Genomic DNA, 25,490 nt, shown 5'->3' with positions numbered 1-25,490 from the left:
GCTCAGACAGTAAAGAAATTCTTCCTTATGTCCAGCCTGAAACAGTCTTGTAGTAGTTTATGACCATTCGACCTAGTCGTCATCCCTTGGGGCGCTCTGGTGAACAAAAGTTCCCCAGATACTGGTGGTCACCCCTGATAAACTTATAGGTGGCCATCAGATCACCCCTGAGCCTGCGCTTTTTCAGGCTAAAGAGCCCCAGGGCTCTCAGCCTGTCATCGTAGGGTCTGCTTCCCTGACCTCTGATCATGCACGTGGCTCTTCTCTGGACTCTCTCAAGCTTCTCCACATCCTTTTTGAATTGTGGAGCCCAAAACTGGACGCAGTACTCCAACTGCGGCCTCACTAAGGCCGAGTACAGGGGGAGAATGACGTCCCGGGATTTGCTTGAGAAGCATCTATGGATGCAAGCCCGCGTTTTGGTCGCTTTACTAGCTGCAGCATCGCATTGCAGGCTCATGTTCATCTTGTGGTCAATGATGACCCCCAAGTCTCTTTCTTGCATAGTGTTAAAATCATTTGATTTAAATCTTGCTATACAGATCATTTAATAAAATTAATTAAAAAACAATTGTTAATTTTATATTAATATAATTATTTAATATATGGCAGATTCAGTTTTAGAGTGAGATACCTCCAAAATTTAATATTTTATATTACTCATTTAACAATAAAGAATAAAAGAAACAGTGTGTGTAAGCTCAAAATTTATCAAGTACATTTTCATTTTAAATTTGAAATGAAAACATCATAATTTTACAAGCAAGTAGCAAAATTCAATACCTTGGGACATGGAAACTAACACCCCCGCTCCAGCTTTTTGTTTCACGCCAAATTTGCATACTTGCAGAGCAATCTCAACACAACTGTAATTCCTTGCCCAGAAGAACCTTTCCATCACCAATCCTCCTTCAAAATATGAAACATCTTCCCAAGCTATCCCTTAAGATGTTGGTGTCGGCCAGTCCATTAAGGATGGCCTCTTTAATAAACTTTTCTAAGATCTTCCCCGGGATAGAAGTCAGGCTGATGGGCCTATAGTTAGCCGGATCCACTTTCCTCCTTTTCTTGAAGATAGGCACCACATTGGCCTTCTTCCAGTCTTCGGGCACTACACCAGAGCGCCAAGAGTTTTCAAAGATCCGTGCTAGAGGCTGGGGTATGATGCTTGCCAGCTCCTTGAGTACCCTGGGGTGAAGATTGTCAGGGCCGGCTGACTTGAAGGTATCCAGCTTCTCAAGATGTTCCTTCACAAAGTCAGCATCAATGGAGGGCAGGGGATCACCCTCACCCGGACTTCCCCGTCCCATAGCGGGCATGGGCGTCCCATGGGACTGATGAAAGACTTATGTGTTTAAAATCTAGTTCTGCATCAGTGTAGTCATTGACAGCACATGTATTAGTGGTGTAAAACTGGGACAATTTTGTAGTATGTACAAAAGGTATAAAGCAGTGGAAAATTTAAATCCTATATATTTTAATTATTAGATCTGAATAATATGCTTCTATATATTGCATTATAAATGCACTTGAAGTTTGAGGATAATGCTTTCTATAGATCTAATTAATTACTTTATTGGGTTAATTATTTTAAACCGTTGTCTGGTAATGAGGATGATACTGCAAGCACACTCCATATTTGAGCCAAAATTATATATTATTGTTGTGAACAAATCTAGGCCTACCACACATATTCTAAGGAAACACATTTCTAGTGCAGACAGAAGCAGTTCATATCTTATTTGAATGTGTGATATATAGTGGGGGCCAGATTCTATACCACTTATTTGGCATCCAAGCTGAGTGCCTAGGTGCAGTCCTATTCCATTCCATTCAAGTGCCTGAAAATCTACTTTTGTAACATCTCATCATCTGACCCTTAATGTTAAAGAGATGTAGTTAGCCATGTTAGTCTAAAGTTAAGTAAAAGCTGGGGTAGATTTACTTATTACAGACTAACCAAAGTCTAACCCAAGCTTTTCTGAGCTGTAGCTCACTTCATCTGACTCCGAAAGGACATACAGAAAGCAGAGTATAAGAAGAAGAAAGAAATTAGAATATGAACAACAAAGTGGGGGAAGAGAAAGAGAGATAGGGGAGAAGAGGCAAGGGGTCAATGCTGGGAGAGACAAGAAAACAAACATATTCCTATGGGTTGGTTTGTTTGTCTGTCTCTCCAAGCACTGATCCCCTGTTTCCTCTTCCCACTTTCTCCCCAACCCCTTGTCTTTTGTATTCTAATTTCTCTGTTCTTCTTATACTCTGCTTTCTGAATGGCCTTCATGCCATGTGATGAAGTGAGCTACAGCTCACAAAAGCTTGTGCGTTCACTCATGCTCTCTCTCCCTCTCTCTAGGCAGATCTTGACAAGCTCATGAAATGGGTGGATGAGAACCTGGTGGTGCTCAACACCGAAAATTGCAAGGTTCTCCACCTTGGGAGGAAAAACCTGCAACATGCTTATAGGTTCGGCAGTGCTACGCTGGTTAGCACTACAGATGAAAGGGACTTGGGGGTCATGATTGACCACAAGATGAACATGAGCCTTCAATGTGAGGCTGTGGCTAGTAAAGTGAGCAAAACACTGTTTGTCATCCATAGATGCTTTGCAAGCAAATCCCGGGACATCATTCTCCCATTGTACTCAGCCTTGGTGAAGCCGCAGCTGGAGTACTGCATCCAGTTTTGGGCTCCACAATTCAAAAAGGATGTGGAGAAGCTTGAGAGGGTGCAGAGGAGAGCCACATGCATGATCAGAGATCAGGAAAACAGACCTTATGATGAGAGGCTAAAAGCTATGGGACTCTTCAGCCTGGAAAAGCAGAGGCTCAGGGGTGATCTGGTGGCCACCTATAAGTTTATCAGGGATACTCATGAGGATCTGGGGCAACATCTGTTCACTACAGCGCCCCAAGGGATGACAAGATCGAATGGTCACAAACTCCGCCATGACTGATTCAGGCTGGACATAAGGAAGAACTTCTTTACTGTCCGAGCCCCGAAGGTTTGAAGTAGACTGCCACCAGAGGCGGCTCAAGCACCTACTTTGAACGCCTTCAAGACCCATTTGGATGCTTATCTTGCTAGGATCCTATGATCCCTGATGTGACTTCCTGCCCCTGGGGAAGGGGGCTGGACTCGATGATCCTCCAGGGTCCCTTCCAGCCAAATGTATATTTCATAGATTTCAGAGACACACACACACACCTACTTTGGTTAGTCTATAAGGTGCAAATCTACCCTGCCTTAAGGCTAAGTCACAAAAAAGCAGAAAATAGGAGGAGGACCCACTCACCTTTTATATTAACATTGTTCATGGGCTTGAGCAGGGTGGGGTAGAATCACATAGGCAATTAAGTCCACTTACATGCCTAACAGGTGGGAAAGAATCTTGTCCTTGGTGTCCATGTTCAAACATTAGCCTTATTAACTGAGAGTGATCTGTGGAGGTACCCTTCACCTGAGATGCTAATGCCCTTAATAGGCATAGATACATACAACCTTGGGTATGTGTGCATGTGTTAATGCTTCTGCGTTCTGTATTTTGGCCAGGATTCAATTCCAAACTACACTAGTCAATCCAGGCATCATTCCATTGAAATCACTTGAGTTACACTTGATTTTACAGAACTATAATTGAGAAAAAAGATCTGACCCATTATCTTTTGCTCTTTTTATATTAGCAATTTCATATAGGTAGGGGTGTGTAAAATGGGCCATATTCAATTTGGATTCAGCCCGAATCAGGGGCAGTGATTTGATTCGTTGATTCAGATCACTGTCCCCGATTTGATTCAACCAAATCCGAATCTGAAGATTGAAAGCTGATTCAGCAAATCAGTGATTTGCCCATAGACACAGCTTTAAATGTTTTTTCTACATACTTCAAGGTACCAGGTGCAGATCATGAATGCTGTGATGGTGGCGCAGATGGAGCATTCCACAGAAGCATGGGGGAACCCCCCGCATGCTCAGCAGCAAACCCAGAAGTGGACCAGAAGTACTTCTGGTCTACTTCTGGATCCATCACTGAGTGTGTAGGAGACCCCCTCTGCTGCCCCCCCCCCCAGCTAAGTGATTGGCCACAGGGGGACCCAAGGTGCCCTGCCAGACCCAGGAGGTACCAGTAGCTAAGCCGGAGTGGGGGGGGGGCAGTCCCCCATGCACTCCATGGTAGACCTGGAAGTGCACCAGAAGTGTTTCTGGTCCACTTCCGAGTCTGCTGCTGAGTGTGCTGGAGGCCCCCCCATGCTCCAGTGGGACTCTCCATCTGCCCCACCATCTCAGTGTTCACAAGCCGCCTGGTACCTTAAGGTATGTAGAAAAAGCATTTAAAGCTGTTTATGTCCAAATCATCAAGTCTTTCCAAACCTCTCCGGATTGATTCAGAGGGTTCCTATTTGATTTGGAGAGATTAAAAAAGGATCTCCTGATTCAATTTGGAGATTCGGTTGTCGAATCGGGCCGAATCTCCGCTGAATCAAATCAGCAACTGTTGCTTTGCACAGCCCTAATATATAGCTGTATCACTCTCATAACCTTATTGGGGTGTTACACAGAAATAAATTCTATAGTACAAGTCAGTCTGCTGTCCAATCATGTTATATTCAAAAAAGATCTATCAGAGGGGCCAAGATTACATCTTTTAGCACTGAAAAATTACAACTGAAAAAAGAGGTGGTAACAGCACCAGTCATTATACCAACACTGTACTCAAAACCATGGCAAGGATAGAAGTCCACCTTGTTGGAGGCATCTGAAAATTCTTACTGGATACTCACGCTAAAATTCCTGAGATGTAAAGAGTTTCAGCAGACAAGTAGGATAAATAGCTGAACATGAAGACCAGCAAAGGCTCTATTGAAGATATGTTCTGTGTAAATCGAGTCATGAATGCTGAAACAAATCCAAACACTATGCCAAATAGTACTCCACCTAGCCCAACCACAAAGAAGCGAGCAAACCCAGCAAGAACATCAACTGGTTCAATCTCTTCATATCTATGCATCTGGGAGAAGGCGATGAATATATTATATAACACCTGTATCCAAAGAGACATCAGTTAGAAATCTTTCAACATCCGCTATGTTTATTTTTAATTACACATCATGTATTGATTTATATTGCTTAGCGGTGTAGTAGCTTAAGTCCTAGTCTAAAGTTACACTTAAACAGGATTGGATTAAATATATACCATAAAAAAAACAAAACCCAAATCCCTGCTTTTGGATCCAATGTTGGACCCCAGGACCATCACCTCCCCATTAAGTGCTTTAACACATCAGTCATAGTCCATTATATGTCCTGTATCTCTGTGGTTCAAGGATCTTTAATTCTTTTCTGCAACTCCTCCAGCAGAAATCTTCCACCCAGACTGTCCTATCATCTGGTACTTAGGGTATTGAGGGGGGAGGTATGGGTTAGAAACATTTCAAGGCAGAAGCAGGAAGTAACCTTGGGTAAGTGTTTTAACCACTGGGCTATTATGCAAACAGAGATCACTGGCATCACAACTAGCTGTATCTTAAAAGAAAATGGCAGGCATAATTGGTTTCTCAGGGAATTAGCAGGGTGAGAGAGGATTGCAGTTAGATGTCTAAGTACTGCTTAGGTGCTAAACAAATGAAATAGGCTCTGGCCCTAGTTTCTGGATCCCAATTAGTGTTAGGTATTAGTTATGTGCTGAACAGATCAGTCTTATCAGGACTGGGGCAGTTCTGAGTATGTGCAGAAGTCCTACTTTACACACTTGAAAGTCAAAAAGCAAGACACCTAGGGCATTTAGGTGCCTACTGGGTTAGGCAGCAGCTGAGCAGGGCTTTTCAGAATCACAGTTTTGGATTCAGGCTCTTACATTCCACGTAAGTCCCATATTAAGTGTTTACGAGCCTTCTTGGATTTTATTCTTAAATTGATAATGCTTTCAGTGTGGTCTAGAGAATGTAAAATGCAATAGAGCAGAACAGAAGCCAAGCCTCATACCAGATATAGATAAATGCCCAACTCATTATTGTTCAACTTCTATCATAATTCTTATTTAACAAATGCTTGAGTCTGTTATAATACTTATAATAGACATTGATATAACTGATTTAGTAGATGCCTGCCACAACTGTGTTCTTACTAGCAAAATATTTTTCAATGATTTGAAAATACTGGGTTGATTTTTTTTTACTTATAAAAAATCTCTTTGACGCTTTAGAGCTAGATTAAGACTAGAATTTGCTCTATAGTTTTGATAATCCAGATAACTAAACAACAGCAGTTATATTACTAATTTCCAGCTTTGCTAGAAGTCATGGGTTGTTCATTTTTTATTTTCATTGGTCGTTTTCATTCATTTTTTGATTTCTGTTCTGATATGGTTATTAATCATTCCATTTGTGCTGGTCCAAACCCATCAACTCCTCTGTGCCTTCCATTTTCCTATATATTCTATTTTAATGAAGTTTCACTTGTTTTCAAAGTTGGCATTTTAAAAGTTGCTAATGATTTCAACTTTAAGCGTTTAAAAAAGTAATCCATTTATTTTTTGAAAGAGTTTTAAAACCTGCTTGGCCCAATACATACATTGGGGGCACATCCTGATGAGCACACACATAAGGTTTGTGGTACCTCAAATCCCTTTGAGACACTGCCAACCATATGCTGACCACATACACCAGTTTGCTACACTACTAATCTGCAGCACAATGAGTTTTTCTGATAACAGGAGATCCCCGTGTCAAAAAAAAAGCTGGTGAAAAATGCTGTGTAGTGCATATGGCAGCAATGTGCGCCACAGAAAAACAGACCCTGGCTGACCAGAGCCATGTTTTTGCTGCTGGCCAGTCTCTGAGTGGCTGGTTCACTGCTGCTGCTGCCCCAGAAGGCCTCCCAGAAAGCCAGGTAAGGCCGTGTGCCTCCCTTACTCCACCTGGGTCTACTTGCTGTGTGCCACAGTATGTGTGCAGGGCCATGCCCAGGACAAATAGCAGCACCACAAATACGTGCTGCTGCTAGTTGTCCCACAGTAAACACACACCTCTACATGTGCATGCTTGTCAAGATGCTCCTCGGGTCTGTAACACTAACTTTTATTACTCATAAATCAGCCACTGTATCACCATATTTCCAAATAACCCTTGTTCTGAAAAAGATCATAATGAAAAATATTAAGGAATTTTCACTGCTACATTTTTAAGTAGCAGGGAAAGTTGGCAACAATTTAATATGAGTTTATCAGTACCATTACAAATCGCAGACAGTTGTTAATCATTGTCATTGGCAGTTATGAGGATGACAATCTTCCAGTAAAATGGAAATAATTGGTGATTCTTAAGAGGACTGAAGATGCTGATTCAAGATCTATATGTTTGATTGTAGATGTGGCAAACAGTTCTGAGAGGAAGGAGCAGATCTTGGTGATACTGGGTCACTGATCTTCACCTTTGTCTCATGTTGTAGCAAGGCAGGTTTGCTCAAAATGATCAACTATTTTCATACATCATGGTGCCACTTGGGATGGCTCAGTCTTGGGTCTCTCAGATATTGATATTAATATTAATTTTGCTAATATTCTTGGCTAGTAATAAGTCATATGATGCCTGTTATCATTAGATCTCAGCCACATTCAATTCATGTAAATCTTTTAAAGTAAGTTTGAAAAAACCATATCTAAAGACAAAAAGTCGTCACAATGCTTGCCCAGAAAGTATTCTTTCCAGAGACACTCCTGCAAGACACAGGCCCAATGTGCTTCATATCTCCTGGGTTCTTTAGTCTTTCATTCTCTAACTCATTTAAGGGGGTTGTTTAATAAGTCTGAGGTTGATATTTGCAGATGGAAGGTTTTTCATAGATTTCATAGATTTCATAGACATTAGGGCTGGAAGGGACCTCGGAAGATCATCGAGTCCAGCCCCCTGCCCAAAGGGCAGGAAGTCAGCTGGGGTCATAGGATCCCAGCAAGATAAGCATCCAGTTTCATCTTGAAGGTGTTCAATGAAGGCGCTTGAACCACCTCCGGTGGCAGGCTGTTCCAGACCTTGGGGGCTCGGACAGTAAAGAAATTCTTCCTTATTTCCAGCCTGAAATGATCTTGAAGTACTTTGTGACCATTCGACGTCGTCATCCCTTGGGGCGCTCTGGTGAACAAACGTTCCCCTAGATACTGGTGGTCACCCCTGATAAACTTGTAGGTGGCCATCAGATCACCCCTGAGCCTGCGCTTTTTCAGGCTAAAGAGCCCCAGGGCTCTCAGCCTGTCATCGTAGGGTCTGCTTCCCTGACCTCTGATCATGCGCATGGCTCTTCTCTGAACTCTCTCAAGCTTCTCCACATCCTTTTTGAATTGTGGAGCCCAAAACTGGACACAGTACTCCAGCTGCGGCCTCACTATGGCCGAGTACAGGGGGAGAATGACGTCCCGGGATTTGCTTGAGAAGCATCTATGGATGAAAGCCAGCGTTTTGGTCGCTTTACTAGCCGCCGCATCGCATTGCAGGCTCATGTTCATCTTGTGGTCAATGATGACCCCCAAGTCTCTTTCTTCCATAGTGCTAGCCAACATAGCACTGCAGAGCCTATACGGATGCTGCGGGTTTTTTTTCCCAAGGTGGAGAACCTTGCATTTATCAGCGTTGAACACCATCAGATTCTCGTCCGCCCACTTGCTGAGCCTGTCCAGGTCAGCCTGGATAACCTGCCTGTCTTCTGGTGTGGATGCTTTGCCCCAAAGTTTGGTGTCATCGGCGAACTTGGCCAGTCCGCTTCTGACTCCAGTGTCCACATCATTAATGAAGATGTTGAACAGTATGGGTCCAAGGACAGAGCCTTGGGGGACCCCACTGGTCACAGGACACCACGATGAGTGACTTCCATCGATTACTACCCTCTGGGTCCGACCCCGGAGCCAATTTTCCAGCCAGCGGATCGTGGAGGACCCAAGGCGACAATTGGCCAGTTTCTCCAAGAGGCGATCATGGGACACCAGATCGAAGGCTTTTTTGAAGTCAAGATATATGACATCAATCTCTTCTCCCTTGTCCAGGTGATAGGTCACCTGGTCGTAGAAGGAAATGAGATTGGTCAAGCAAGACCTACCCGCAACAAACCCGTGCTGGCTATCCCTTAAGATGTTGACGTCGGCCAGTCCATTAAGGATGGCCTCTTTAATAAACTTTTCTAAGATCTTCCCCGGGATAGAAGTCAGGCTGATGGGCCTATAGTTAGCCGGATCCACTTTCCTCCCTTTCTTGAAGATAGGCACCACATTGGCCTTCTTCCAGTCTTCGGGCACTACACCAGAGCGCCAAGAGTTTTCAAAGATCCGTGCTAGAGGCTGGGCTATGATGCTCGCCAGCTCCTTGAGTACCCTGGGGTGAAGATTGTCAGGGCCAGCTGACTTGAAGGTATCCAGCTTCTCAAGATGTTCCTTCAGAAAGTCAGCATTAATGGAGGGCAGGGGATCACCCTCACCCGGACTTCCCGGCCCTGTAGCGGGCATGGGCGTCCCATGGGACTGATGAAAGACTGACGCAAAGTACCTATTTAATAGGTTGGCTTTTTCCTGGGCGTCAGTTATCAGGAGGTGACTCCCATCCTCCACCCTTTGTAGGCCTTTCTTTTTAGCCTCAGGAGATCTGCTAGGTCCCTGGAGAGCCAGGGGGGCTGCTGTGCCCTCTTGCTGCCTTTCCTCCGAGATGGAATAGACTTAGTTTGTGCATTGAGGATCGCTCCCTTGAGGAGCAACCACTCCTCTTGAACTCCCCTCTCCCTGTGGTCACGGTCCCTTAGGGCCTCACTGACAAGCCTCCTGAGCTTATCAAAGTCGGCTTTCCTGAAGTCAAGGACTTGCGCGTTGCTGACCGACTTGCCAGCTTTTCGGCGGATGGTGAAGGTGATCAGCTCATGGTCGCTGTCACCCAGCTTCCCATCGATCACTAGGTCGCCGACTAGGTCACCCCCAGTAGCCAGTACCAGGTCGAGCAGCGCTTTGCCTCTCGTTGGCCCATAGACTTCTTGAGTCAGGTAGAGGTCATCCACGCACGAGAGGAAGCTCTACAACCGCTCAGATTTTGCTGAGCGATCCTCCCACGAGATGTCTGGGTAATTGAAGTCACCCATGACAACCATGGTCCTGGAGCAAGCTGCCTCAGCCAGTTCCTGGGCAAACTCCTGGTCAAGCTCAGGACTTTGGGTGGGAGGTCTGTAATAGACTCCCACCATTGTGTCCCCTGTGCCGTGTTCCCCACGGATTTTAACCCAGAGGGTCTCCAGCCATCCACCCTGGTCGCCAATATCGGCTTGCAGGGACGTGTAGCTTTCCTTAACATAGAGAGCTACACCCCCGTCCCTTTTCTCTACACGATCCCTCCTGTACAGGGTATAGCCATCTATACCCGTGGTCCAGTCATGGGTGGACCATGACTGGACCAGGTTCAGGCACATTAAAATGGAAATCTTATTGCCTGGATATTATCTATCCTTAATCTGCTTCCTATAACTTCAAATTATCATACGGTGTCATAGATTGTCTGAGAGCCTCAATGTCAAAATTACTGGGTGACACACCAAACACAGTGATTGTTCCAGCTGGTACAAAAGTAAGGGTTTTCCAAACTGCAAAGTATGGAATTAACCTCAGTAGCAGATCTTTTAAAGACTGGATGAATGTATGTAAATTGATACAAATTAAGGTACAGTAACCATTCTCTACTACTCTTCCTCCACTGACCACATCCTCTTTCTACAATTTTGAAAGGTGCATGTTGTTAATACAAAGTGCTGGGCACTGCTGAAAGTATGGCTGGAAAAACTATATTCAGCAAGTAACTTACTCATTGAATTTGCCCTTTTCCTGTTTCTGAGTTGTCCATTGCATGTGCATGTTTGCTTTGTGTACTCATTAAAGAACTGTTCTATGCAAAAGCTATGGATTATTCACTGGAAGAACAGTGATTGTGTTAGCTACCAATTATCACTGGAAGAATGGTTGTGAGTATGTGCTGTCTACCTGAGTCACAGGGTATTCTTTCTATTCCATAAATTATAATTGCCTATAATTCTTTTAATGGCAATTAACATTGCAAAGGCCCAAGCCAGATTCCAGGGAAATCTTGAATTCAGAGTTCAGTACCTAGGCTCCCTGGGAATGGGAACCAAAAAAAACAGTGAGTTGAGCAGGAAGCTGGCTGAGTGCTGTCATTGCTAAGCTGCCACAGAAGTGAGGGTGGACCACAATCACCACTATTGTTTTAAAAGGAAGTGATGGTTACAATTGCATTGTGTGTGGAGCCCATTCTGTTAGGAAATCTCAGAGCCTGCCTGCCAGATGAAGAACTTGACAGGAGACAGGTAAAAGAAAACCTAGTTTATGGATCCTGATTGAGTTTAGGCCTGAAATGAACTGATTTCACCTCTCCTTTCTCTGTATACACAATTCTCTTGCAAATACCCAGCTCATAACAAGCAATAGAGCAATAGGTTGTGAGAGATCTTCAGCCTCCTCAACTTAATTATAGACATAATTCTTCTGAAGCTAATGAGAATGCTCACATGAGTAAGGTGACCACAGTTTGGCCTCCATTCCCTTAAATAGGAATAAGTTCAAAGCCATTATTCTGACAACACAATCTATTGATTTTGGGAGATTTTGCCCACTTAAGTGACTAGCTGTAGAGTGCGGCATCCAGCACAAAATGCAGACACATTTCTTAAAAAGTTTTCCTTCAAAAATGTTCATTCAACTTGATAAACATGTTGTGAAGAACTGGGAAACAGCTGTGTTGTTTTATATACTTCTTGTGTGCCTCAGTTTATCTCTGTGACATTATCCTGCCTGAGTGCATAGTTAACTGAAAGACAGCTGTTAAGAGAGAAACCCATAGGAAATGATAAGATAAGACACCTGAGGTAAACACTATCAAGTTGAGACAACAATATTTGCACTATCAGTGGGGAAGAAACTACCTATCTGGCTCCATTCAAGCTAGGATGGTTTACTCATCTCCAGTTTCAAGACAAAGGGGATTTTAAACCGCAAAGAAGAGATAGTGGTTGAGTGAGCCAGAGAGGCTGTCTAGGGCATCATTTTATGCCCCAAAGATTGTTTAATATGTCTCCTACCTATGTAGTTCATCCCATCAAATATATCACTAATCAAATTCCTGTTTCTAGGGTATCACTGAAGCTAACTGATTGATCAAGATAAAGGTGATGTATGGAGGACAGGCCATTTCCCCTGCCAGAGATAGGGTTAGATAGGCTGAGAGAGACTTTTAAAGGTGCAATACATGTGTGTGCGGGGGTTGGAGGGAGACTACTGTTTTATTCCCCTTGCTCTACATACTTTGTGTTTTTGAGCAACAAATAAATAATGTTTTACTCTGAAGTCTATGTTTCTATATCACTGCAAATAGATGTTGATGCAGGCTCTCAATGGGAAACTCATGCAGGTGCTAAAACTAAGCTGGACCTGTCATCAATACAATTAGGAGCTAAAAGATTGTACTGTAACTATTCAGTTTTCAAGGGTATGCACACCATGGGCAAGTCCAGACGTGCAGGCACACGTGGTTTGTGGCATCATAAATCACACATGTTGCACGTTAAACCATGCATGGGGCTGCTAATTTGCAGGGGGAGCGTGATGATTTGGGGTGGGGGGCACAAAATTGGCTACCAGGATTTTCTGGTAGCAAAAAAACAAACAAACAAACAAAAAAAAAAACAGAAGAAGAAGTGATGCAAAACATATGAAAATAATGGGTGCCAGGACAAATGCAGAGATGGGGGAACAAGCAGCCCAGGGGGCTGGCTGGGACACGGGGTGGCTCAGCATGGGGCTAGCTGGCAGGCAGCCCTTGTGCTGAGGCACCCTCCACCCTAGCCAGCCGGGTAGAGGGTGGGCACATGGAGATGGGGCAGTAGGTAGTCCTGGGCAGCCTGGTCCTTCGTCTGTGCATGCTGAAGATCCCCCTCGCGCAGGGAGGCAGAGACAGAGAGCACCAGCCCAGGGCTGCCTACTCCTGTCTCAAGACACACTGCATCCCAACCAGCACCCACTGGAGCTCAGCATGCCTCAGCACAGCCAGTTCCCCTCTCCCCTGCCCCAAGCACATGGAGCTCAGCCAGAAGCTGGAGCCAGACCCAGAGCCAGAGCTGCAGGAGCTGGGCATGGCCCACAACAAATAGCACGGGCATGTGCTGTGGCACAAAGTAGAGGCACAAATTTGTTTCTGCTATTATTTGTGCCAATGCAAGCTCACGCCACTGCTCGCCTGGACACAGCCCATGATTCCATCCAGAATCCGATGCTGGAATCTAGTTGGGTACACTAGAGAGAGACTAAAGGAGTCTAAGACATAGTTGGTTCTGCAACGGTGATGCATGTACTGTCCAATTATTGTAAGAGGAGAGAGGGAAATATCAAGGTCAGAGCAAGTTAATAGAGCAGTACACTACTCTAATGCAGCAGCAATATACAGCCAGTTACCCAAGCTAAATGATTCGGAGCTAGCTGAGGTGCCTCTAAAAGGCACTGAACTGTACAATATAGACATACCTTAAGTTGCTTGGAGCAGAAATTTTCTTTTATTTCCTTATCCAGTATACCTCCAGTGATGCAGTTTATACCCTAAGCACTGAAGCTAATGACAGAGTTGCCATTCACCTTATGGAAGCCTTTGGCCTCACTGGTGGGTTTACTATAGAATGATTGGGGCCTGATTCTCCTTTCACTTCTAATCTTTCTATAACAACGTTGCTTCCCCCCTTCTGTTTCACACAAGCTTTGTGTGTTATGCATGTATGATTCCTAGGACAATAGGGACCTAATCCCTGATTCTGCAATATAAAAAAATACACTTCTTATTCATTTATTATATTTCCATGGATTTCAGTGGAGCCATTTCTGGTCCCTGCTGGTGCAAGTCAAAAGAAAATCAAGCCAAATAACTCTACAGCTAAAAAAACTTCAATGTCTGCCAAGGGAGGAAAATTAATTGCACAAACCAACTCACCACAGTTATTCCATCGTTGAGCAGTGACTCTCCAAAGATCATCATGTAAAGCTGCTCATTAACCGATGCCTCTTCAAAAACAGCCAGTGCAGCCACGGGATCCACAGCTGAAATCATGCTACCAAAGAGCAAATTCTGCAGCAGGTCAACATCAGTAAGACCAAAAGCTTCAATCTGGCAGATCGCATAGAGAGAGAGACCAATCCCAAATGCATTCAGGAGGGCGCCCAGCACAGACCACCACAGAATGGACCCAATATTTTCAAAAAAAGGGCGAGTTGGCATAAAATAGCCTTCCTTCAGGACAATTGGTGGGAGGAGATATAGGAAGTAAATGTTTGTATTCATAACTGGTGGGGATTTGTGATCAGTGCCAAAAATGATTGCTCCAACTAGTACCCCAACAGCAATCTGGAGGCAGCTTTCTGGCATGAGCCTGGGTAGTCGGTGGTAGAGATGGAAACCTTGAATAAAACATGGAAAATTTATCTGAAATGAAAAGGTTTACATATTGCCATATTGTCTATTGTTTCTGAGCTCATACAGAGGTGTTTCCCCTAACTTGGAATGTCCTGTATCCAAGCTAGGTCTTTTAATGTCTCCCTCTACTGCACTAAAGACTGTAGTGTTAACATACCATGTCATTTATGCTCTGGACCTAGTCATTATCCCTCTAAAGTTAAAGAGTTTTTTGCCAATGAGTTCCAGAATAGGCCCTGTTTTTGAATGTTATCTTCATCACATGGATCTGAATCTGCTCTCACTTCCCCAAGTTATACACTATTGCAAATCCATTCATGCCATCATTCTTATTTAACATTTACAGTAGGGTAGCTCCTAAACACTCAGCCAGGTCAAAGAACCTTTAGAGTGGGCACTGCACAAACCTGAATTCACAAAGTGAATAACAGTTATTCTCCCCAAAAGCCTCCGTAGACTTATTTCTGATTTACTATACTACAAGTGAGACAACTATACAATTATAAACCCAGTGACATAGTTTTGCAGCCTTAATCTATATAAACATTAGTCTAAGACGGGGTTTCTCAACCTTTCTTGGACTTGAGACACCCCTCATTGGATTTGAGGCACCTCTCCAAAAGCTTTTTGACTTGTGGTACCCCATTTCAAAAACTAATTTATATATTATGGTGCTTACCTCCTTGCACAGAGGCTGGCAGTGGGGATGGGGATTGACCGGGCAGAGACAAGCCTCAGCCTGTGCTTCTCTGCTTTACTTATCTGCCAATCTCCCCACACTTCGCTTATCTTCTCACAGCTCTCAGCACTATTCAAAGGTTCTGGGTCATGCTGGTTGAGAATCAGTGCTCTGAGATATTACTATACTGCTAAGATATCAGGGCCTATCAGCGATTCATACAACCTGAAAAACAGGTGATTTTTGAAAAAACAAAAATAACATCTTTATGACCACGGTTTTACTAATTTCTACTTCTGATTTAAACAGTATACAGCCATAGAAATTAAATGGCAGCAAATGAGCTATTTGCAAGAGAACTGGAAAATATTTTTTTTTACCCCATGAAAGTTTTTTTTTTATTACAATTTTTCCCATCCTCAAACTGGACAAAAACAAAGGCAGAATCTTGCACTGCCATGGCTGGGAATCCCATTAGGTGCAGGACTCCCAGGTGCAGCAGACCATGGGACACCCCTGTGGCTGGGGACCCCATCAGTTGATGGGACATAGCTATGCAACACATTCAAATTAAAGCTGGATAGAAACTAGCTATGAAGTTATTACATGTTTTCCCGCTCTAACTTTGGATACAAACAAAAGTAACAATTTTCACTTAATTTGGCTGCAGAAAGCAGTTTATAGCTATGACCAAACACAAGTGCATGGCTGCAGACATCTTTAACAATGGTTGATCAGGTGAAAACCTGACCACTCATTGCATGAGGTATCAGATAAAGACATTTCAAAGTGTAGCAACTTTTATAACTTGTGTCTGGAGCTCCCAGCCTGTTGCTGTTTTCAGAATGGGAGGAGGGGAAGAGAGAGTTCAGTCTGGGGGGGTTTCAGCCCCCCTGAAGGGTGGAGTGGGTGTATTGGAGCACCCCCAAGGTGGGGGTGGGGCTCAAATTCACCCACCCCACCCTTCAGCACCCTCGGGGGAGCCCCAAGAACCAACTCCCTCTGGTCCCTTTCCCCCCTCCCATTCTGAAAACAGTAAGCACTCGCAGAGTCCTGGCCATTGCAGCCAGGTTCCCAGCCAGCAGCTAGATTCCCCTCCCCACTTGAACCAACAGTGAACTTCTGTTTGGTCTGGGATAAGTTGTAACTCAAAAATCATTCTGAGTTACAGTTGGGACCTACACTGCTGTCTGCACCAAGCTGGTTGGACCTTTTTAAGGCATGACAGTTAATTTGCACATGTAGCTGGTCTAAATTAATTGCACAATTAACCAGATAATTACATAATATATGTAATATGTAGAGGGGACCCAAGTTTCACATACGACAGAAGTTGTCAGCATTAACAGTCTTTGCTCCCTCAACTGGGTGACTTTGACACAAAGGCTCTATAATCTGAGGCTAGTTTTAGTCAACAAGACACCTCTATCAAATCTTTCATGGAAACTTTCAGAAATCATATATAAGCTCTTTGGAGCTACCATTTATAATGTATTTATATAACACTTTGAGTTGTTATTTTTAGGAGCTCATATGTCAAAATTTAAAGAATAATAATTATTATGTATAGGACTTACAATGATTAATTTTTGTTTTATGTTAAGTATATCTCATAGTAATATTGTCTTTCTCTCCCCACATATTTATACTTGTGGACAAACAGGCATACAGGTAAATATGCACATCTGTGTGCACGCATGTGTGCAAATAGTGTGTACATACATTTATATTCATGTGATGAATTTAACATTTTTTCTGCAATGTTGGCCCCTAATCTACTCCCTGACTATTAATACTACCTCCTGACCTACTTGTAAAATTCCTTCTGTACTATGTCAAATAGTAAACATTTTTTTCCAAAATTCCCAGGCAATCTTTCCTGCAGTTCCCACCAACTGGAGAATTTCTTCCCCACAATTAAATAAACCCAGTTTACATATGCAATATTTCATCTTTCATGTACAAGCGATTGGTCTTAAATTTTGCAACATGTAACAGGGCTTTCTACTTATGTGAAGAGGAGATTTAGAGTTTCCCCTGGGACAGATAGCAGCTGATTGTATCCCTAAAAAGGTCTTGCTTTAGAGTTGCAGTTATTATTTTTCATTATTCTTTCTCTGGGATTCCTGTTGGCTTCATAGTAACTAAGACATCTGTTTTTCCCCTGCATCTCCCTCCTGAGAAGAGGACCTACAAAAACAAATAGTCCCGATTATTTCTAACTCCCTCATGTATGTGGCTGGGCATAAATCTGTTGGACTTTTTTTGCCTTTTTCTTTCACGTATTTCCTTAACAAAAAATGCCCCAACTGGAAATTTTTTACTTACCTATTTTTGCAAGGGAGGCAAGGAGTATCCAAAGGGTCACTTCACAGGGAATCTGCACGTAGTAATAATTCACTTTAAAAACATGCAGTCGCTCATCCCTCAAAGAGTCCTCGGCCTCTTCGGGTTCGTAGTGTGGAGTTGAGACACTGCTCATTTTGGCTAAATCCAAAAATGGAGCAGCAAAGGGACACTTCAGAGTCAATATCAATAGTAACCAGTTCACAAGATTCTGACATATTAGCACATGAGTGCCCATAGTCAGGATTGAAATTTTCTTTTATTATATATGTAGCATCTACTGTATACGTGGATGCATGTGGTATTTTCAGCTTGCAGTGACAAAATCTTCAGGACTTCACCACAAAATTGCTTATCATTTTAAAAATCCCAATATCCCTGTGCCTTTCTATTTTGAATTGCAGAAGGATCAGGAGTTTAGATGAAGACACAGGTATTTTCAGGCTCCTTACATACAAATAAAATCTCTCAGCAGCCTCCCGCTGTTTAGGAATAAAGTCTCTTTCCATCTAAAAGAGTCCTTGCTTTTGTTTCTACAGAGAAGAGTAGATAAAAGTTGACAGGAGACCCTTAAGAAATGTCACAAGACTAAAAAGAATCAGAGGGTGCATTTCCCAGCATGCTGAACAGGTAGAACTACCTGCTCCACACCTCTTTGTCCTGGCCTGCCTTGCTCCCTCCTGCATTCAAAATGCTCAATGCTCCTTGGTAGCTCCAATATCTGACTTACTTGTACTGACTCACTTGATACTTTACTTCATATGTAAATAAATGTATCTTTCAAAAGTTACTTTAGAGACATCTAGTGGAGAATCACAAAAATTACATATTGTTCAGTTAAATTTTGCTGTTTCTCATAGCTCCATAAAACATACTCCTGGTGTGTATAGAAATTGCTTTTTCGCCATTTAAAACATTTTATTGCCAGGACTTAACAGAAGTTCACAGCTTTACAACACTTTAAAAATAGGTACAACACTTTAAATTAACCCTTGTTAAATGGAACTCACTGTGGTACCTTTTGCATTTTAATTTTTTTTTTTATTTTACATATACCAGTGTAACACTTATTGGAACCAATCTTGGTATATTTCTTTCTTCCAGAAACAGGAAATTCACCTTCACTGTTCAGTTATAAAAAGAAAAGTGTCCTGCTGTACACTCTTCTATTTCTTTCTTTGACAGTTACTAAGATCCTGGTGCTGCCACTTGCATTCACATTAAGTAGTACCTTACTGAACGCTAATCTTGTTGGTTTTGAAGGGCACCTCAAGGAATAAAACACTGATCAATCCAAAGAAAGTGAGGAGCTTACATCTGTAATAGTCACAATAAATAATATAGTTGTACATGGATCATTTCCCCATGCATTCACTTATCAAACCTCATGAAACTCTCATTAAACATTAAATTCTTATAAAAAACAGGAAAGTGATGGATACTTTGATGGGTATGTTTGTATAAAGATTAGAAGGTTTTTTCAATATGGGTAATCTGGTTGAATGTATGAGTAACTGCATAACATGAAATGGCCTCTGTTATGAAGGCATTCATTGGTCCTTTCTTGCCTTAAATAAATGAATGTAGCCCAGCTGTATAAATGGTATGTAATTGATTGATTAGTTATGTAGAATTCTTGCATACCTTTATTGGATTATTAGGCATTCCAATGAAATTAGGTATTTTTCAGTATATCTTAATTGGGGAAAGGCAACACAATAGGTCTAGAGAGAACTGCTCTTGGTAAACATTTGAAGGCTATTACAAGAGAATTGTCAAGCTATTACCTGTGAAGATGTGCAACCTCCAGCCTAGTTGCACAGCTATTTGGCCAAAACTAGGAGACTAGAGAGCAAAGGGATACTAAATGCTTGAAGTGACTCTCTGGAGAAAAAGGAAGGGATGAGTTGTGCCTAAGCTGTGTATTGGTGGAACAGACTGACATGGAACAGGGAATAGGCCTCACAGGTGTATCTGAGGTATTTGGGATGTTCCCCAGCTTGCAGGGAATAGTAAGTAAGTGTTAGAGGAGGTTAGGCACATGTATAGACTATTTGTTGTTTTAATATGTTTTCTCTTAAATGCTTTGGTTTTGAATAAACAATTTTTGCTTTTGCAAAGCTTTCAGCTTGGTCTGTGGGTACCATCAGTCACAGTTCTTGGACAGAACAGAACTTCAGTGCTGAAGATAACACAGGCCAGCTGAGGTAATTACAGTAACCTGGGACTACAGACTAAGGTCCCATCTAAGGATGCATCTACACAAGACATTACTACACAGTGATTACTGAGCAGTTATTTGGTACTTGTATAATCAATGTGCAATAACCAGAGTTATTGTGCAGTAGTGCCAGCAAACACCTTTTAAATGATGCTACTGCACACTAGCCTAATAATACTATGCAGTAGCATATTAGCACTGTTAGTGCTGTGACACATTACTGTGCAGTATTATTTGGCCAGTGTCTCATGTAGACATAACCCGAGAGTAGGGAATCATGTGATTATATCCCAAAGGAGCATCTGTTTGAAATCTATGTCTGAAAATTCTTGTGCTTGAGGAAGCCAGGAATGGTCAGAAATAAGATGAGTCTCCAAACTGTAACAATATGGTCTTTTGTATATGGCCTTATTGGCACTATACAACTGATTGACTGTATATTGGCTGCTGCCCACCAATAGTACCTATCAAGTTCAGGGGACTGATGGACAGGGGAATCAAGTCAATATAATATGTATGTGTCCGCATGAGTAAAATATTTTACACTTGTTAGAATTTTCTTTCCCTCACTCAAAGAGTGATCGGGCTGCCTGGGTTCAGATACCATAAAATAGCGTTCCAGCTGGTCTCTGGTCTTGTTCAGTGCATAAAGGGAAATGTCAGTGAGGTGGTACAAGCTCCAGTATTTTCAGTAAGATGTTAATACCCAAATCCATATTTCTATCTAATTAGACCCAGTTGGTGCTATAAAAAATCTATGGGTACGTCCAGACATGCGCGCATCTGTGTTTCTAGAGGGACAAATAGCAGCGGCACATAACTGTGCCGCTGCTACTTGTCCCTGGAGAATGCCTGTGCATGCATACTCTGGCACACAGCAAGTTGCCCTGGGTGAGGTAGGGGGCACCTGGGCTGGCCCCACCAGTATTACCCAGGTCCTGGGGACCTCCCAGGGCTCCAGCAGTGACAATCCAGCAACAGAGAGCCTGGCCAGCAACCAGAGTGTGGCTCTGGCCAGCCAGGCTCTGATTTCAGGTGGCACATACTGCTACCAGGGGCACCACCCTGCTTTTTTTCTAGCACAGGTTTATTTGACACCAGGATTGCCTCCCCCACCCCCACTGCAAATCAGCAGTGGGGAGATGCCTGCACGTGTGATGTGTGGCACTGCAGATGGGTCTGTGGTGCTGCATACTGCATATGTTCGCTGATCTGGACGTGCCCCATGTGTAACTCCCTTTTCAAAATCCTAGATCCACCTATGGGCGATTCTATGGAGAGGAAGACTCCAGGAGAATCTCCTTACTGAGTTTTCAACAAAGTTATATGTGGATCAGAGACTGGGATTCTCCCCATCTGTAGAATGGGAGAAGCTTATTCCTAAATGCTGAGGATTTCCTAGAATATTTTCTAGCTGCTTCCCCCAACCTACAAGTTTTCTCTCCCTTTACCTAAACTAAGCTTCAGTAAGCTTGTTTTCATTCAAGTCCAGGTGTTACCCAGTCTATTCGGGAAATGTTGAACCTTTCAAATATGCTCAGCATTACTCCAATGAAGTCAACAGGAGTTTGGCCATTGACTTTTAATACAGCAGAGCTAAGCAAATGCTGAGTACTTCAAGAGATCGCATCTCTACGGATTTACAGTTTTAGCTTCTTCCACATAAGAAAGCCCAAAAGTCAGTGCAAATTACCTCTAAATGAAGATCTGGCTTTCTGAGGACATCATGGAGTGTTAGCTCCTCTAGCATACTCTTTTACCTCATGTTTGTACAGCATTTAACAAAATGGTGGGAGCTCACCCCCTGTAGGATTTCTGGACATGAGCTTAAAACAAATAAATATTATATATCTGAATATATATATATATACACATTAAATACAAGTCCATATCATAGCTGTGCTAAGTTCCATACATTTGCAGTAATAGCTTTTTGCATGTCTCATCATAAGAGTTCTTTTCACTTTATTTTGTAGTGATTTATCAATGAGTCAGATGACAGCCACATCTTATAGTAGTGGTCTGATGATATAAGAAGTTCTTCTAAGTCTGCTGGCTTCCTTCAGTGGTATTTATGCTATTAATAATCCATGCTGAATAACCTTTGGAGGAAACCTTTAGTCTGTTTTTTCCCCAACCCTTCAGTATTCTTCACCGGCATATAATATTGTATATTTTTCCAGAATTTTTTGTTTGGAGTAGTCCAGTTAGAAGACTTCCAGGTAATCACTGGTAAAATCCGAAGAGCTTTCTTCACTACTGGAGGTAAATAATCTGGCTCTTGGAAAGCCTGGAACTTAATTAAAACCAGTTTTATTGTGCTATCTTCTAAAGCACAGCTCACTGCTGCCTGCAGTTCAAAAATGCTTGGTCCATTGACATAGCTGGGGCTCAAAATAATTATAGTTCGTCTGCTTTGTTTAATAGCAGTTACAACATCATCAGTATAAGCTGAAAAAAAGAAGTAGGGATTAGAAATGTATTACTTATCCAACAGCCTCCTTATGCATTTTCAAAAACCAAATATAAATATAGAGGAATCATATTAACAATATTGGAAATGCATCCAGCATTTGGGTACAACTCAGCAGGTCTTAAACAGCACATAGGTGAACCCCTTAATTCGAGGCAAGAAAATAAGAAGACACAAATGAAACCACAGGTGAATTAAAGAAGTCACTGTTTAAGTACATTTGGCAGTGTCACCTGAGCTAGTATCCTGACTTTTGTGACAGATGCTTCAGACTCTTTAATAGATACAGATTGGAACAGTTCTCTGTTCTGGTCTTTTCTTTTCTTTTCTTTTCTTTTCTTTCGGAAAGTATAGCCTTTTTCATTAAAAGGTTCATATTACTGAAATGAATAATCAGGAAAATGAGCCAAAACATTTTTGTGGAGCTAAGTCAGGTGTTTTCTTTGAGTCAGTTCAAAATTAATCTGACTGTACCTGAGCTGTCAGACTTCCCCATGGATTTCTACTTTAGGTGACTTTTCCTCCCCTTATTTTCTCCAATGAATTGGGCTTTGTGGCAGGACTATATGCATCTCTGATGTTACACCATATTGCCATATTCTCCCTTTTGGCTGAACAAACGAGACACATTGTCCAGAGTCATGCACTGATGGTATATTATGCCAATGCATCCATTGTGCCTGGCCATTAAAGAATGGGAGCATGAGGCCCTTGAATCTCAGGCCCCAGGAATTACAGCTGCAGCTGTGAGAAACACAGATCAATGGCAAACTTAGCCAAACAAAAACAAAATATTTTGATTTAGGAATGTCCAAATTACCAAATGTTTCAATATTTCTAAATATTTTTCAGAATTTTCCATTCCGCAAAAAAAAAAGAAAGAAAAGAAAAGAAAAAGTGATGACTTTTCAGAATGATACAGAATGAAGACAGATTTTGAAATATTGGAACTTCCTGTCCCATTAAAATTCCAATTTTCAACCACCCCAATTGATGACTTTGATTTATGTTTCATCCAAGAGAGACTACCTCCAGCAGAACATGCAGGCAAAGAAAGAGTTTCTTTTGCTGAATCAACACCACTACTTCCTTCAGCACATTGGGCAATTTCTCTGAGAGTTCATTCATTTATGTAGTGATTAAATACAAGCTTGTATAAGTTGCAACTGCTGATGAAACATACTTGAAATGACATTTTTTTCTCAAAAAGAAGTCTTAAAAGTTTGAAAATATATTACCTTTGAAAATTGGCAGAACCAACTATACGGACATTTGGAAAACTGTTAGGCAAATGCTTTATCTCTTTAATTTGATTACAAATTCAAATTATGTAGAGTATCTTCAGAGATATTTATTATGGGCCAAAGAGATCAATGGAGTTGTGTCAATCTATGCCAATATTAAGTTTGGCCAAAAATTTCTGTGCTGATTTTGTTTGACTTCCTTTTTTGAGCAGAAGGCTGAATAAATCATTGGCCGATACAGATCATCGTGTCCATTTGCATTGCACAAAAACAAGAACATAAACAAAAGAAGCTATCAAGAAAGAGGTTCAATATTGAGCATTTAAAAGTGATCATCTCCAACCTCCTTGATGATCTTCATGCCATTAACCACTAGGAGAGCCTCAAGAAAGCTACTGGCATGCAAAGAATTCCTAGGCTTCTCCAATAAAGAAACATCAAGACTAGTTTGATGAGAATGATAAGGCAATTCAAGCGCTCAGTGACAAATAAGGAGAGCCTTCAAAATATGGCAGCATGACATGAACTCCAAACAGAAGCAAGACAGTTATAACCACATTAAAGCCAGAGAAAAATTCAAGGGTGAAAGAACAAGTAGCGCGAGGACAAAGCAAAAGAGATTTGAAAATTTGCCATGCCCTGTGGAGATTCTTCAGTATAACCAAAGCCACCTGTGGCCCAAGCACACAAGAAGCCCTCTCTCTGAGATCCAGTAACACTGAGATGGAATAACACTCTTGAAAGACAGCTCCACCACCAAGACATAACGGAAAGAGCAATTGCAAGAGCTCCTGAACTGGGGTTCTTAGATCGAAGACAACATTACTGAAGCCATTCCACAACACCCCATTAGGACTACCTTGCAAATCCACCAATTTATCAAGAGGCCTTAGAAGCCACTCAGTAGATGAAAATAACAAAGTGTATAGTCCTGATGGAATACCAGCTGAAATTTATAAGCAAGGTGAGAGAGCTTCTCTTCACAAACTGCACTGTTATTCGGAAAACCTGGTAATGCGAACAGATTCACAATGTCCTGACAGAAGCCAAAAATCATTAAAATATTCAAGGAAGGAGATAGAATATATTGTAGATATTATTGTGGTAGTGTTCTCCTATCCATAGCTGGGTAAATCCTCGCCTGCTTTCTCCTCAATAGACTCACCTTCCTCACTGAGTAGATTCTACCCATATCCCCGTGTGTTTTCAGGTCACTCAGGTACAGTAGATACGATTTTTTAGCTGCAGCAGAAGTGCCACAAGCAACACTGAGATCTTTACATGGCCTTCATTAACCTGATTAAGGTCTTTGATTCAATCAGAGAGGCTCTATCAAAGATAGAGCTCAATCAAACATGAGATTTGGATGCCCATTAAAATGTGCTGCTATCACACTCCTTCATGATGAAATGACAGAAACTGTCCTAAGCAATGGCTTGGATAATGGCTCATTATCAGAGCTGGAGTCAAGCAAGGATGAAGGATTGCACCAAGACTCTTTTCCATCTGTATCATACCTATTTCACATCTCATTGCTGGTGGGCATATTAAGTACAGAAAAGTAAAAACAGATTGAGTATTACATTATTATAGATTATAACATCAAGTTGTAAAAATAACATCAACATTAAATATTTCAAAATATTTTTGTGTTAGAATATATTGTTATCATTTTTTACTTTTTGTCCCTTTGTAAAGGGATGTGCAGAAGCAGCAACAGGCAGTACAGAGGTACAGAATTCCACCCCTCCTTTCTTCTGGCTCTCCCTTTGTTTCTTTCTATGCTCTGTGGCACATCCCTTTCCTTCTCCAGCCATTGCTGCTGCTCCACCTGTCTGCCCTGGGAGGAGCCCCAGAGCTGCTCCTGCTTTTCTCCAGCCGGGCTGCATAGGGAGCTGGTTTTAGCAGCACTGGTGGCAATGGACCGGGCAAAGAAGAGGAACCCACCTGCTGACACCACTGTTGCTGTCCCAAGCTGAGCCTGGCTGCCCATGTGGGGTGGACAGATTGGAGCAAGAGCAGCTCTGGAGTTCTCCCCACCCCC

General features: G+C 42.2%; 2 protein-coding genes across 4 annotated transcripts in view; both read right to left on the bottom strand.

Annotated features, from left to right (window-relative positions):
- The window catches only part of SLC9A4 (solute carrier family 9 member A4), a 42,743-nt gene extending 24,516 nt beyond the window's left edge, over window positions 1-18,227 (bottom strand). Inside the window, exons 1-4 of one of the 3 annotated variants that reach the window (XM_025213191.1) lie at window positions 17,491-17,618; window positions 15,163-15,387; window positions 14,004-14,467; window positions 4,782-5,041 (exon numbers count right to left, since the gene is read on the bottom strand). In XM_025213191.1, the coding sequence (XP_025068976.1) occupies window positions 4,782-5,041; window positions 14,004-14,435 (692 nt within the window). In that variant the 5' untranslated portion in view covers window positions 14,436-14,467; window positions 15,163-15,387; window positions 17,491-17,618. Of the gene's footprint in view, window positions 1-4,781; window positions 5,042-14,003; window positions 14,493-15,162; window positions 15,388-17,490 lie in introns of all 3 variants that reach the window. The other 2 variants (XM_025213190.1, XM_025213192.1) reach the window with 2 other exon arrangements.
- A 3,530-nt stretch (window positions 18,228-21,757) lies between these two features.
- IL18RAP (interleukin 18 receptor accessory protein) overlaps window positions 21,758-25,490 on the bottom strand; it is a 66,201-nt gene continuing 62,468 nt past the window's right edge. The window contains exon 12 of the mRNA XM_006031516.3: window positions 21,758-22,180. Coding sequence (XP_006031578.3) covers window positions 21,810-22,180 — 371 coding nt within the window. The 3' untranslated portion in view covers window positions 21,758-21,809. The remainder of the gene's footprint in view (window positions 22,181-25,490) is intronic.

This window comes from Alligator sinensis, unplaced genomic scaffold (genome assembly GCF_000455745.1).
Source record: "Alligator sinensis unplaced genomic scaffold, ASM45574v1 scaffold680_1, whole genome shotgun sequence".
Lineage (NCBI taxonomy): Eukaryota > Metazoa > Chordata > Crocodylia > Alligatoridae > Alligator > Alligator sinensis.
The sequence above is the reverse complement of the archived record's forward strand: the minus strand, read 5'-3'. Positions and strand labels throughout refer to the sequence as shown.